The sequence below is a fragment of the Stenella coeruleoalba genome, assembly GCF_951394435.1.
Source record: "Stenella coeruleoalba genome assembly, chromosome: 5".
Lineage (NCBI taxonomy): Eukaryota > Metazoa > Chordata > Mammalia > Artiodactyla > Delphinidae > Stenella > Stenella coeruleoalba.
In genome coordinates this window covers 115,721,000-115,736,930 of record NC_137150.1, presented here as the reverse complement: position 1 = coordinate 115,736,930, position 15,931 = coordinate 115,721,000, and the positions used below count along the sequence as shown (strand labels likewise).

Sequence of the window (15,931 nt, the reverse complement as noted above, 5' to 3'; positions counted from 1 at the left end):
AATGAGGTATGCAAATTGGCCAGGATTTTATGTATGCATTTTATTTTGATCACTGAATAATGTCAGTTTGGGGGAATGTCAATAAATTCCTAGTTTAGAGTTTCTTTGCTTCTTAGGTTGGAAACTGGAAAGTTTTGCTTTGCTTATCATTCAATGTAAAAATTGAGCAGAGTGGGCCCCTGTTTTGAGGGCAGGAGTTAAAGCTTTGAGATTAGGTAGAAAAGACCACAAGCTCCATGTGAGCCTTTAATACATCTAGAGGGACCAAGAGGATGGGGGATGGAACAGGGACAAACAGAAATCTAAGACTTGGAGCAAGCAATTTCCCTGTTCTCTTAGGCCAAAATAGATAGCATTGTACCCACTCTGACCTTGAAAATGTTAACCGGATTAAACTTTTTTAGGTCACTACTTGATAGGAGGTAAAGTTGCTTCTCCAAGAAGCTGACAGTAGGGCTGGCCAGTGGTGTTAGGGCTGATCACAGTATTACCTCTGGAGTAGAATAACGACTTTGGGTTCTGCAATCCCAGGCAAGACCAATACAGAGATATTCTGAATTTGTTCTCAAGTTGCATTAGAACTGAGCAGAATTAGGCTACTGGCTCCTTCAGCTGGGAATCTAGATGAGGTTAGAAGAAGAAGAAAAATTAGGGTGAAGTACTCATCTCTTGAAGGAGCAAAAGACCACAATCTGTTTATTTTGTGCACATTGGATTTTCTCTATTTATCTTCTGAATTTTAAAATTGTTTGTTTACTTTGAGTAAATATTCCCAGCAAGGAAAAAAGAGAATAGAGAATATATGTGTGTGTGTTTTTCCATAAACACAACCTTCAAAACCCCTTTGCCTTGCTGAGAAATGGCTCTTTAAAATAATAAGAGAGGTAACTGCTGTTTATAGTCAAACAGCTCTTTTTATTCTGAACTTGTTTCTCTTTTCCTACATTTAGAAGCACTTTGATGTGTCTTAAAAGTGTGTCTATGAGAATGTGTACTATTGTCCTTGGGGAAAACAGGAGATGGAAATATCTTGTTTTCCCCATAACAGAGGGATAATTAAAATTTAAGCTGGAAACCAAAAACAACTTAGTAACAGAATAAACAGACTATACTAGAGTCTGTCTATAACATATTGGAGGTTACTACCTGCAACCTTTGTTTGCAGTGTTCAGTGAGGAGGAAGGGGGAGGGTGGGTTGTGTGCCAGGCTGTCAGCACCAGCTGTGGTCACAGCAGCCCCTCATTGCTCAGCTATCCCCAGTTGTGTCTTCCTGCCTGCCTCCCTGCCCCAAACGATACAGGGCAAATGGCAAGGCCCAGCCAGGAGCCTGGAACATGAGCTGCCAGCAGGGGAGGCTTGTAGCTATGCCAAGCAGCAGTCCAGCAGTTGGCCTGACAGTGTGCCAGGGTAGCCTGGTGCATTAGCCCCTGACATGCATGCCTGGCGTTTCCAACCCACTTGCCGTATGATTTGGATCTAGATCCAAGAAATGTGGGGCCTTTAAGAAAATATATGCTAACTATCCAGAGAGACGGAGAAGGCACCCAGGCATTTTACATTTATGTATTTATAAATATGCATTTAATATCTATTTCTAGGCATAGAAATTTTGCTTCATGAAATTTACTTTCTTCAGATTTTTTTGGTTTTACCCCCTAAGATTGAAATTATGTTAGATGCCATATTCTGTATAATACAAAGAACAATAAAATGAAATAGAAACATTTTGTACTTCAACCAGAGAACAATCTCCAGAGGAAAGAGTTCATAGAATTTTCACCTCAGTCACTTATAATGTCTGTACATGTAGGGCATTCCTGTACTTGTTTTTATATTGCACTGTGATTGTGTACTAGGCAATGGCTTTGTAGTGTTTATCCTGGCCAAACAAGACCGAATTCTCTATTACCATGTACCTTCCCAAAGCCCCTAGCACCACACTTTGCATTGAGTGGATGGTAACAGATGCTTGTAGAATGCATACATGTTGAATGAGGGAGTGAAGAGATCTGCAAATAGTGAGCAAAACTTTTTTCTGTTTATAAAACTTAAAGTCCCCTTCAATCCCACTTTACACACAGAAATTTTGTAACGGGCAGGTGGGTGTTGATACGTGTTGTCAAGATTCGTTTTATGTATATGCTAACCATGTGTGCATGTGAGTGTGCAAGTGTGTAAATGAGTACATTTCTAGAAGGAGATAATGTAAAAACTGTCAAAGTTTAAAATGTGCATACTTTTTTATGCAGAAACTCCAGTTTTAGGAATTTGATTAATTTCTACAAATGCATAAAAACACTAGCTAAACTACGAGGAGTTTCATTAAAAACTAAAACCAATGTGAACTTCCATCAGTAATTAATTTGTTATAAATAAATTAAGATATATGTGAACAATAAAATAGTAGGAAAATATTAGGAGAATGAAATGCCTACTGACATGACGATGTCCGAAACATATTAAATGATAAAAGCAAATTGTAGATCAGTAATATGCAAGGTAATGTTATTTTTGCCAAATAATAATACATTTTAAAATAATGAAGTTAGGTTATTTTTTCACCATGTGAAGTAAACAGGATTAATTTAACCTGTAAGAAATACGATATTGATTTTCCAAGGTCCCTAATTTAGCAATAGAATAATAGCCTTTAATATTATTTGGTCATTATCAAAATAGTCCAATGTGACAACAACTCAACCACGGGTAAACATTTCCTGGGACCAAAGCCTCTCATGGAACTGTGTGCTTGAGTGAAGTGGCAGCCTAATGGTGCTGTCCCTGTCGGTGCTGAGTGATTGGATCTTGAGTGAGTGTGCCTCTACCCTACTGAAGGAGCCAGCAGAGTGGAGTGGAAGTTGTTGGGAGTGTAAGTGAAAAGATGTACATCTCATTAGAGAGGAGAGTACGATGCTAGGATGCAAAGAGAGATCTGCAAACAGGGAGAGTCATTTCAACTCCATATTCTCTCATGGCCTCGGGAAGATAGCAACTGGTTGGTTTCCCGTGAAGACATTACTATTTTCAGTTTGTTCTTGTTGTTTTTCCAAAAGGTGGGTAGGTATTCAAATGAAATAAATACCAAATCATCACTAAATAGAAAATTAAAATATTCAGGTAATTTAAGGACAGATAGAATAAGAAATAATTAAGAGTTACACCATGTAACTGAATGTTCCTCCATGGACAATGCTACCTCTGGACAAATAAATATAGCCATAGTTATCTGGAGAGTGCTTGAGTTTTGGTTTGAGTGACTCATGTGGAGCTACCAATGAGGATGAGATTTTGAGCCATCCTAAGATGTGCTTTAAGCCTGGTCTTTCCTCTTTGGAGATGGTACCAGGCTAGAGAACAAGAGGAAGATAATACAAAGACTCAAGAGGTACTGTCATTTGAATTTCAACAAATTTCTTACTTGATCTTCTTTAGTTCATATTTCCTTTAATTAATCTAAACATTACATTCTTTTTATTAAACACATTGTTTATGGAGCACTTTCATTGGCCAGCTATTTTCCAGTGCCCTCCGGATTGCATTATTTTATAATGTTGTACTTGGCCTAAAGAACAGAGGCTTCATACCTAAGGAAAACAAGATAGTAAAGTCAAAATCTGGAATATTTGGGTAAAGAAAACTGGGAAAGTCAAGCAAAAACTAGTAGTTTACATTTTTTTATTAAATCTTTAACTTTCTAATACGTGAATATAGGACAAATTTTTCTCCTTAGGGCATGAGAAATTTTTCCCAGCAATAGGAATCTAGTTTGATTTCCTTAAAGCTTTCTTCATGTTTAGTATAATTGAGATTGCCTATACTTAATTAATTAAATGTCACAACTGGATATTTATTTTATGAATAATTATATTAGCTCTCTTATGTTCTAATCACCATGCCACTTTTTATCTCCATTGATGACTATCTTATGTTGAACCATGGGCTTTATACAATTCCATAAAAATTTTGGTAAGAAATAAAGTATTTTAGTATTCAAATTAGTTCTTTATGACAAAATACCTCCTAAATAATTTTTTGTTAACATAATTATTTTATTTTTATTACATAAAGTACAGAACTGTTTGGGGCTGCTTTATGTACTCCTATTATGCCTGCTGTTAGCTGGTAGCAATAAGATATACCCTTTCTCAAATTATTTACTAACTCTCCAATATACCCAGATTTTTTAAATGTACAGCTTTGGGGATATTTGCAAACCATTCAGGAGCTTTATTAAAAAATGGTACCATTTTTTTTTGTACTTTATTAAAATAAAATATAAAATGTATATGATCCAGAAATATAGAGGAACTCTATCTAAAATTTTAACACTTTCATTTGTGAATTATATGATATCTCTAAGCTTTTACAGTTTTAATAATAGAAAAATTATATATAATAATTTTTTAACTTAACATATTATCAGAAATATTTTGGTATAAAAAGATGCACTCATATACCCTACGGCAAGTCTGTAATTTTGTAGGCAAACTGTTTCTTATTCCAATGTATTACTTGCCTGGTTAGCTCAGATGATTGGACCATGGGACAAAATTGATGAAGGTTATAGTTTCAATTTCTAGGTAGGTCAGTTAGCTTTACTTGGCTTCATGGCCACATGAAGGGACTAAATGACTTAGAAAGAACATGTGGAGGTATTAGTGTGAATTCATCTCCTCTGCTGGAAAAACACGCATAGCAGAAGACCTAGGTTTGTGCCAATCCCTAAGTCATTAGCGTCAAGATGAAAAAAAAAAAACAAGAAGAGGAAAATCTTGACCCTCCAAATACAAAAACTGAATGCTAGATAGCTTTCATTTCCATAATATAATTTACTGACCTGCCTTCTCTTTTTATAGTTACAGTTGAGGGTCTCCAGCCGATCACCTGCCTGAAATTACTGCAAGCCTAGTAGGAAGCTTTTGAGGAGGCGTAGTCATGTTTTCATTTCATTAGGAAATCATTTAGCAAATTACTGCTGTTCTGTAAATTACTGTGCTGCATAACTTTCATACTGAGCAATTATTTCCTTTTTCCGTAAAAACTGCAGATGAAAGCTTTCTACAATAAATAAACTGTATTGAAAACAAACCATTCCTGGAATTTGGAGAATGTGATACAGCATTTCTCAGGTGGAAATAAAAACAAATATATTGTTTACTTTGTTACTCTTTGAGGTGAATGTATAGCGGCTTCTGAGGATGAAATCACAAACTAAGTATCTAGTTTTTGAAAGGAAAAGAGCTAATTTTGGAAATCAGAGTTCTTTAAACCTAAGTTTTACACCTTGAAGAGAGCCCCACCATCAGTAATCAACCTAAACAGAACACGGTGTTGGGAGCAGTTTTCATTATGCCAAGTCCAAATGTTTAGGATGTCAGTCTGTGGGTAGGAACTCAGTTCTTTCAATTTTGTGTTGAGGCAATGGGCCCAAATATAAACTGAGGAAATACAGCCTTATCCCCACAGCCATTCTGACTAACAGGACCACATTCCAAATATGGAGATCACTGCTGATGTGGCAAGAAGCATTGCAAAAAGACTGATTCCTCTGGCCTTTTCCGGAAACACTTGGCTAATGGAACACAGGGCTGGCTCTTTCATTTCAGTGGCAGTAAGACCGAAAAGCAAAGGAAGAGGAGAAAGCTTTTCCTTAAAGAATGAGGTCCCATTTCAGTGCTGCCTTTTCATAAAAGAAGGGCTTGGAAACAAAAATGAATGACTGATACTCATAAAGACTAGTCAATATTAAGTAGATGCCCCCAAACCTGAAGGTCATTATAGCTAATAAAGAGAAAATGCTTCATGATAGCTAACATTTTAAAATAACAATCACAATAGGTGTATATTAAGTTTAAGGTCCTTATACCTAGAACTAGTTATAACATCACTAGACTTAAATTTGTGCTACTTGAGTCCACAGTTAAATAAAGTTGTGACAAATGTGGAGAAGATTAAGAAGAATGGCATAAATGTGGTTTCATCGTTGCAAATGAAAACTTTGAGGAAAAGGTTAAAAGAACTGTTATGATTCATTTTGAAAATGAGTGAACTAAGAAATTTTTATCATTTTTTCCAACCTTTCTCAACTTGTGTTTCCCATATAAACCACATAATACAGAAAATAATTTAAGTGACTCAATTCCTCCATGAAAGGTACATAACTAGTACCATTGTAGATACATTGATAAGAACTTAATTCATTATGTACAAGGATGTTGAGGTACCAGGGCTTAATTCTCTCTTGTAATAGAGGTTGATAACAATTGGATACACAGTGGACCATAAACTAATGTTGGCAAGATATCCGAAGCCTAGAAAATGCATTTAAAAGCAGGAGATGTGTAGACAAGATAAAGGGTAGATTTCCAAAAGATAAATTACAGGAAAATTATACAATTACACAATTTCCTTCTTCCAAAGATTTTGAAGTTTGGATTTACTTTATTCTCACTGGAAGGGGATGAAGTGCATAGCCTCTGAAGGCAGAGGTCTTAATCCACCCTGAAATGTATGTTTTTCCAATGTAGGGCTATTCAAATCTCCAAAGTGGAGAAGCCCCAAGGTTAGAAGGGGAAATAGCAAAACATGCTGATACAGCTGAGAGGTGGTAGCCTAAGATCCATCTCCTTTCCTTGAAACCCATCTCATGATACAGAGAAACATGTGTTTACTGGTGTCAGGCATGCAAAGAAGGAAAGTTCACATTGAAAATGAGAACACTGATGCTTAATATTCTTGAGGAGAGTAAAACTATAGGGCTGCTTAGGTTCTTTAGAAATATCTTTCGTTACATCGCTAATGTAATTTTTTTTTCTAAAAAGATAATGCCTGTTGAATCCAGAACACTGCCTTGATGACACAGAATTACCACTCTGAATATAAATAATTGTTATTCAGAACTATAAACAAAGAAGTAGCAGACAAACTATAAAAGGGAGATTCAATGGACATAGTGTTTCTATCTAAAAGCAACCTGGGGAATTCCCTGGTGGTTCAGTGGTTAGGATTCGGTGCGGTACTTTCACTGCCATGGCCCGGGTTCAATCCTTGGTGGGGGAACTAATATCCCGCAAGCCATGTGGCACAGCCAAAAAATTAAAAAAAATAAAAGCAGCTTGGTTTCTACGTCTACTTTTCTGATGAATGCAAACATAGGAAAATTCTGGACACTCTTAAGTTTTATTAGTTAAATTCCAGGTTATTGAAATCCTATTGTACATTGTTGCCCATAGTGATTTTTTATTCATTAATCCACATTATCATGATTCGAGAACTGTTCGAGAAGATCACTACTGACCTGGATTGTACATTTAAACTACAAATGACTTCTTCTAATGTTACTTTAAGGAGTATTTGGACAAGGCATCAGTCACACTGTGGGTGCAATCTGCTTTCTTTGGCAACTTGTTATTAATGTAAAATGAGAGTCCATATTGATCTTCACTTATGTAAGCCATTCACATGAACTCCGTGAAACTGCAAGTGAGCAACAAAGGGAAAACTGTCTTCTAAGAAAACAGTGGTTTGAATATTGGAGTTCAAACTACTCTTTTATAGTAAACAAACATATTGTTTACTTACAGAATTTTCAATTGTAATGAAGTCAAGTTTGGAACAGTTAAAATAGCTCAAAGATGAATGAGTATATGAGCAAAACTTTTCTTGGCTTTGCCTAACTGCTGCCCTCTTTTCCATTTACAGCTATTCAGGAGCAAGAAAATGAATCCGTGTCCCTGTTCTTAAGCCCAGACATCTCCTTAAATAAGTCACAGTTAGATGACTGCCCAAGGGACTCTGGTTGTTATATCTCATCAGAAAATTCAGATAATGGTAAAGAAGATCTGGAGTCTGAAAATCTGTCCGACATGGTACAGAAGATTACTATCACAGAGCCAAGCGGCTGAATACATATTATCAACTCTACATCTACAAATGTGTTCTATTTTAACTCTTCTTGAGCTATCAATAAAAGATCAAAAAGGAGAGGAAGGGAAGTATTTGCAGATACAACCTGAAGTTAAAATGTTTTAATAGGAATGATTGTACATAAAAGCTCATATCTCTAATGTTCCCAATTATTGTAAATAATATGTATATTTATCATTTTAAATGCTACGTGTTAATATTTCACTTACCTGTATCAGAAAAAGGATAGCTTAAGTTTTTGGTATGTGCGACATAAGCCTTATTTGGCTTTATTTTATAAGTGCAAAATAATTCTGCAAAAAAAAAAAAACTTCCTTTTTTTATACCTGCCAGTTTTGAATTTGTGTATATTGTTGAATGAATAGTAACAGAGCGTGTGTCTGTTTAACTAATTGTCCAAGCAAAGTGTGAGTTAATACTGGAGACATTTTATCCTGATCCACAGTGGAGTTTTAGTCATTATTTTTTGTTGATTTCTTCACTGTTATCTGTATGAAAGTATAGATAATGATATATTGTCAATTCTGATTTAGTAAAACTAATTTTAATAATTGTACAGATTTTTCATCTTTAAGTGTAAATATTTTTAATTTTGAAATACCCTAATTTTAATAATAAAATGAACTATGTGCATTTGGTATTTTCCAGACTAGTGTTACTTAAAGTATATTCATCTTAGAACTTTAGACAAAATATTTCCTATCAGACGAGGTTTTATAGTCAGTTCTCACATATATATGTGTATATATATATATATATATATATATATATATATATATATATATATACAATTTCCAAATCAATTACCTCACCTCAGTCTCTCTCCTGAACCCCAGATCTGTGTTATCCAACTTCCTAAATACTTGTATGTATTAGCTCAGGCTGCCATAACAAAACACCATAGACTGAGTGGCTTAAACAATAGAAATTTATTTCTCACAGTTTCAGAAGATAGAAGTCCAAGATCAAGTCACCAGCATGGTTGGGTTCTGGTCAGACCTCTCTTCCTGGCTTGCAGATAGCCTCCAACATGGCAGAGAGAGACAGCAAGCTCTCTGGTGTTTCTTCTTATAAGGGCATTAATCCCATCATGAGGTCCCCACCCTCATGACCTAATCTAAACCTAATTATCTCCCAAAGACTCCATCTCCAAATACCATACGCTGGGGTTTAGAGCTTCAACATCTGAATTTAAGGGGATGGGGGGAGGCACAATTCAGTCCACTGCACTCTAGGAAGCTTCAACTCAACTTACCTAAATTCTTGATTTTCTCTGCAAATTTGTCTCTCTTGTTTTATTGCCAATCTACCTCTCTCTTTAACAGTACCAACCTCTTGCCAGTTACCCAAAGCAGAAAATAATTTCTTGCTTCATCTCACATGTATCCTTTTCATACAGATTCAATAAGTAATCAAGCCCTATGTATCCTACCTCTAGAAACGCTTTCATATTCATGGCTTTCTATCTATTCCCATAGTTGCTGTCTTGCTTTGGAACCTCATAATCTCATGTGTGAAATGATGCAATAATTTTCCAACTGACTTCTATTCTGTCAATGCCCTACCTTCTAATCCATCCTCCACATGATCTCCAGAAAAAGCTTCTAATACAAAATTAAATCACATACTTCCCAGCCTAAAATTTTTTAATGGCTTTTCATTGTCTTTAGTATAATATTTAAACCCTCAGGGATATAGAAAATCCTTCCCAACAATTTTTAACCTACTCTATGAGTCATACCTTTCCTCTCCCACTCTCACTCTACATTCTCCAGCCAAAATAATCTACTTGCAATGCCCTGAATTCACTATTCCCTTGGCAACTTTTCTTATGTTACTTGTTTTCCTGGAGTGGCTCCTGCTATTTTCTATATCCAGAAGCCACCCTCTGTTTTCTGTCTTGAGACTCACCACCAAAGTCACTTAACTCTGTGAAGCCTTCCATGATTCCCTTTGGTGTTCCCCTCTTTGTGTTTCCATAGCAACTTGTACCTCTGTTGGTTACAACACTTATCATGTTACACTTTATTTATTATGACACTTGCCCTTACATGAGACTGTAATCTCCTTGTGACAGATTATGTTGTTTAGTCTTTTTAATCTCTGGTGTAATACCAGGTACAGAGTGGGCATTTAGGAATTGTTTGCTAGAGGGCATTAAATATAACGATTATTCCCATACAACACATTCCATATTTATGTTTAAATCAATCTACTCAATCCATAGGTAAATGCTTTCCAAAGTGACCTAAAAGTTTTTTTAAATAAATAAAACATAACGCCTTAGGAAAAATCAGGAAACACAAAGTGTTATTTTAAATTCTTGGGGACAATATTACACTGTTAATCTCGATCATATTTTTCCAGATCCATGAGAGTTAATCCCAGATATAGTGCCCAGGTCAGGAGTAAAGCACATGTCTCTTTCTGTTCTTCCCTCTCCACAGCAGGAAATCATGTTTCAATTTCAAATTTCCAACATGCTGGCTCCATCATGGCCCCACTCCTGGTAGGACTGCTACCTCAAAGAGATTATTCTAGGGCCTCCTTGGACACAGCACAACCACTGACTGTAATTTTTACACTTTAATCAACCTGTTGCCTCAGAGAGGTCAAGAGAGTATAGCTTCTTTATGAAGATGCCAGGAAATTGTAGGTTGGGAAGCATATAAGGAACTTCCTGATTGTAAAATGGTGGATATCACCTGTGAAACATACTCAGCCACAACTTCAATCCTTTCAAAATGAAGGTACCAATCAAAAATTAAGGGAAATACTTTTGAGCAGAAGTGCTGCAGAGGCCTTGAGGAGACTGAAGCAGAGGAAGAGAACTTGGATTCATGCAAAGAGAGAAGAAAGGAGGAAAGTGAAGACACCTTGAGGTTGCAGTTGCTGGTAGGATGGCCCCATCATGGAGCACAGCACCGAAAAGGACACTGTAGTAGAAGTACATTTTGGGAGCACTGCTGCCTTTACTTTACCTACTCAATCCCTGCAGCTGTAGCCTCACCTTCCTTAGGTTTTTCTCTTGACCATGGAAAGCTGGATAAAGAGGAGTGGAAAGGCAATAAATAGGTCATCCAAGGTTGTGAGGTAGTTGAGAGACTTAGACCTTCCACTGTTGGCTGGGAGAGAGACACGAGTCTGAGTCTTTTAAGAGTAGATGTGAAGGTGGTTCAAGGATTGACATTTTAATGTTTACCAGATGATTACACTGGCTTAGGCTGAAACCTGGTGAGAGAACCAGTCTCACTCATTTATTTAATCACTCAACAATATTTAGACATGGAATATATATGCTGCCCAAGACTATGCCATAAAAACCCTTTGGATCAGATAATCTGCATCACAATCTCGCCACAGCCTCTCCATTGGAAGCAGCTGAGTCTCTCAGTTTAGAAAGGTTGTAAAACCGTTCTGGAACACAGTGATTATTCTGATCCCGGGGATAGCCTATATTTACAGATTCAAGTTTGTTGTGACAGTATGCATGGTTAGAGAAATTTCATTTCAGGTAAATTGATAAAATCTTTATAATACTTTATTGATAAGAGCAAAACTTAGATGATTTAAATTCTGGTTTCCTCCCCCCCCCCACCATTCTATTGCTGATATAAACAGGCATGTATCTTCACCCTGAAGTATTTTATCAGAAGCTTTTTTTAATCAATTAAATTGTAAAAAGAATTCATTAAGAAATAAAATAACTTTTGAAACTTCTAAAATGACAGCGAGCTAAAAATTTTCAGCTTTTAGACACTGTCCAATTCTCTGAGGTTACAGTCACGTGCCTTGCAACTTCCTGAGTGAGACCAAATTGATGACATTTCATGTTGAGAAACTTCCGTTACAGGCGTAAGTTCTGAGAAAAATGATATGATGAAATTTTAGATACTTCATCACCCCACACACACACCCACTTCCATCTCCCCACCACCGATAAAGAAAATTGTATAACCCATCAGCATGCAGACTTCAAGTACTCTTTCATAAAAGTGGGAAGTCATGCTAAAATTATGTAAAGGTTGAAAGCAAAATGAATAGGGACTAAATACAGGCAAAAGAACAGCAGTTTCTAAATTTGACCAGGTTTTTGGCTATGGAAATAAGACAGAAGTAACCCTCACTTTATGCTACCGCCTATCTTACTACTGAATTCATCTCATCACACCCAGTGTTGACCTAAACACATTGACCGGAGATCCTGGTTTGAGGACTGTGTGACTTTGGGTAGGTCACTTATTCTCTGAGCTTAGCTTTTTCCCTCTACAAAATATATATAATTATAGTACTAATATTCCACGTTATCTTGTCGATTAAATGAGATAATGTGTTTGAAGCACCAGCACAATGCATGCAGTATGTGCATAAAAACTGATATCTGAACATAAAATCAAAGCAGTGCACATGCTACCATAATACTGGCATCGTTTTGTAGTGATATGAAATTCTTCAGACGCAAATGCCCGAGGGCTAAGACAAATGTGCTGTCCAGCAGCAATGAGAGAGAGTCAGTTGATTTAACAGACCTTTACAGATTCATGACCATTTTGTCATGACAGAATATTTCTTTGTTTACTCCTGGCAGTTTAGGGAGAGGCTATATTGTATTTAGCTCTGACTCCTCACTCTTGGCACATGATAGGGATAATCAATTTTGAAGAATAAATGATTAAATATATAAATGAATGTCTATATTAAATAAATAAAAGGTTTGGGGTTATTACTGCACCTTAGGCCCTGGTCTTTACAGTATAGAGTCACAGCCGAGTGTGCTATAGCCAACAAAGAAGCCCTTAGGAAGATACCCGAAATGTAAGATTTAAATATTTGCAAAGTTTATGGGCATTTGGGCAAATGATCTATCATGGGAAATCAAAGAGCAAAGAGAGGCTACCAGGAAAATATGAGCTTTTCATTACTCCCCCTTTCCTACTCCATCACGCAAACTTCTCACATAGAGTATCAATGCATCTGTATGATATTATAAATTAAGAAGCCAAGACAAAAGAACCTAAAAAATGTAACATTAGTGTGTTCAGAGATTTTTTTTGACCTCTGGGGGCCCCGGTGAGCCTGAGTGCAAAGCACCATTTCCTCACAGGGAAGAGGTGAAATCCTGATGCATAGGCTAAAGGCATGGTTTTCCTCTCTGAGTTCTTGGGCACTAGGCCAAGTGAATGGGCAGGAATCATTCCATTTGCAGAGTAAAATGGGGTGAAAAGCACTTCTGGCACACTTTGTCCATATAAATTATACTTGTTTGCAATTCATCAACTCCTTCTCTCCTTTATATCCATATGTAATGTAAAGGATCATCTTTCTCTGAAGCTCCATAATGATGCACAGTTCAAAAATGTGATAGAATCAGCTAAAAGAGAGCAGATGGAAGCCTTTTTTCCCCAATATGCATATTCATAAAAAAATAGAGAACTCAACAAAAGGAGATACAGAAGTACTTGTACCCGGGGGCTGCAGAGACTTATGTATAATAGTAAGTTGGTTTTCTGCCACTATTCATTCTTGAAACCTTTACTCATTCATTCCTGCAGTAATCATTGAAAATGCTCTGGGAAAAAGTCTGTCTCTCTATATAACACCAAATATATTTCCCTTTGGATTTTTATTGTACCTTAGAATCCACGATTCAGGAAGAAATGGTTAAACATTTTACTAAACAAATATAATTAGGAGGCAAACTATGGAAAGGGGGAGGGGCAAGGCGAGCTTAGAACTGGGAGGAAGTGTGACTTTGACTCTTATACTTGTTTGCAATTCATCAACTCCTTCTATGTGTAAGAACTCTAAAGCCTTTGGGGACGACCCATCAAAATCAAGAGGCTTATCTGTCAGCCTCCAAATCAACAGCAGATGAATTCAAGCAAGAGAGTCTTGGGCTGGGGAAGGAAGGCATGGACCGATTTGCCAGCTGTGTGTGCAAACTTAAGGTCCTGCTTCAGCACGGGCCTGGGATGCCTGGTTCCCTGGAGCAGGGGTTGTCCCTAGCCTTTTCTCCAAGAGATCTCGAAATATCTAGGAGGGTAGTGGTGCTGGAGGAGAAAGCTCTGGTCTGGAAGGAATCTTGGCCCTTGATATTACATATCCATCTTCACAGCAGCAAAGGAGGGACCCTGGACACATCACCAACCCTCTGACCAAACCCTGGCCGGGCCGGCCCCTTGGTCGCCACAGAGTTCACACTGGGCGAGGGCATTGCAATGGTCGAGGCGCTGCAGAACCAGCTGCCCTGGTTAGAGAACGTGTGGCTCTGGGTCAACTTTCTGGCTTTTTTCTGTTCTACTTCCCTGCGGCCTACTAGGCCTCTTGCTGGGTGGGCATTGCAGAGCTCTGGATCAGCCTCATCACCAAGTGGCTTGACCTTGTCTTCATGTGGTTTCTGTTCAGAGGCAAGTCCTTTTGGTGGGTCCATGTGTCTGGGTACTACAGCCAGGCTCCAGCCCAGGTTCACCAGTTCCCCTCTTCTTGTGAAACTGGTCTAGGCAGCCCTTCCAGACACTGTAAGATCACAGGAGCAGCTCTCTGGCCCATAATGATGGCCATCTCTTCCCAGGTGGCCACTCGGACCTACAGCCACTGGGTGAGAGTGATACCTAGCTTGGCTTATTGCACCTTCCTGCTGGCAGTTGGCTTGTCCCAGGTCTTCCTCTTACCACATTTCCCTCACCAGGTGTTGGCTGGCCTAATAACTGGTGCTGTCCTGGGCTGGCTGATGACCACACCCCCAGGTGCCCATAGAGCAGGAGCTAAGCTTCTATGGGTTGAGCTCACTGGCCCTCTTGCTGGGTGCCAGCCTCATCTGTTGGACTCTCTTTACACTGGGGCTGGATCTTTCTCGGTCCATCAACCTGGCTTCTAAGTGGTGTGAGCGGCCTGAGTGAGTACACTTGGACAGCCGGCCCTTTGCCTCCCTGAGCCATGACTCAGGGGCCGCCCTGGGTCTGGGCATCACCCTGCACTCTCCCTGCTATGCCCAGGTACAGAGGGCATACCTGGGATACAGCCTGAAGCTAGCCTGCCTTGTGCTGTCCACGGGGCTGCTGGGCCCCCTGGACTGGCTGGGCTACCCCCTCAGATCAGCCTTTTCTACATCTTCAATTTCCTCAAGCACACCCTCTGGCCATGCCTGGTCCTGGCCCTCGTGCCCTGGCTGGTGCACACATTCAGTGCCCAGGAAGCGCCACCCATCCGCTCTTCCTACTCTAGGCGCTTCCTACTGCCACTCTCCTTCTCACAAAGCCCACACTCCATGACCTCCACAATCTGGGTGGCAGCCCCATCCCCTTCCAGCTCCCAACAGGCCCCTCTCATCTTGAATTTTCTACTTTTCCCACCACCTGGTCTCAGCCCCAAATAAGGGCCTTCTCTCTCCCAGGAAGGCTGGTCTTCCTCCTGCCTTTCCTCCCAAGTCCCCAAAGGGCAAAGGCAACAGCAAGACCAGTGGGTGCCTGGAACACTGTGAGGGGCTCAGAACAGCCCTAATAAAGACCTTCCACAGCTCTGGAAAAAAAAAACAGAAGAAGACAAACTATGTAAAAAAGTGAAGACTTCCGTGTTCCTTTAGCAGTACGGATTACAGATATTTAAAAGCACACTGTTATACCAAACTCTATAGTAATAGTCAGAATAAAGTTCAGAATAATGAACTGTCTGGATGGCATTTAGCTATGTGGTTTTTCTCCCCTATGTACTTTTTTTTAAAATTGGGGTATAGTTATTTTACAATGTTGTGTTAGTTTCTACTGTACAGTGAAGTTGAGTTCCTCATGCTATACAGCAAGTTCTCATTAGCTATCTATTTTATACATATTAGTGTATATAAGTTAATCTCAATCTCCCAGTTCTTACCACCCCTCCTTTTCCCCCATGGTGTCCATACACTTGTTCTCTACATTTGTGTCTCTATTTCTGCCTTGCACACCAGTTCAGAATCTAGCTAGGTGGGTTTTTTAAAAAAATATCTGATTACTCAGAGGCTAAGGTAGTT

At 38.6% G+C, this 15,931-nt stretch overlaps 1 protein-coding gene, 1 long non-coding RNA gene and 1 pseudogene across 4 annotated transcripts in view; 2 read left to right on the top strand and 1 right to left on the bottom strand.

Annotated features, from left to right (window-relative positions):
- Positions 1–8,605, top strand: part of SAMSN1 (SAM domain, SH3 domain and nuclear localization signals 1) — a 135,986-nt gene extending 127,381 nt beyond the window's left edge. For both annotated transcript variants that reach the window (XM_079922283.1, XM_079922282.1), the window contains one exon: positions 7,702–8,605. In XM_079922283.1, coding sequence (XP_079778409.1) covers positions 7,702–7,904 — 203 coding nt within the window. In that variant the 3' untranslated portion in view covers positions 7,905–8,605. The remainder of the gene's footprint in view (positions 1–7,701) is intronic.
- The window catches only part of LOC307186757, an 83,933-nt gene that overhangs the window by 62,207 nt on the left and 5,795 nt on the right, over positions 1–15,931 (bottom strand). The window contains exon 2 of the long non-coding RNA XR_013828458.1: positions 492–620. This is a non-coding gene — a long non-coding RNA (uncharacterized lncRNA). The remainder of the gene's footprint in view (positions 1–491; positions 621–15,931) is intronic.
- LOC307187052 (glucose-6-phosphatase 3-like) lies at positions 12,255–15,331 on the top strand (annotated as a pseudogene). Its single transcript has 2 exons — positions 12,255–12,285; positions 14,119–15,331. The product of its transcript is annotated as a glucose-6-phosphatase 3-like (transcript).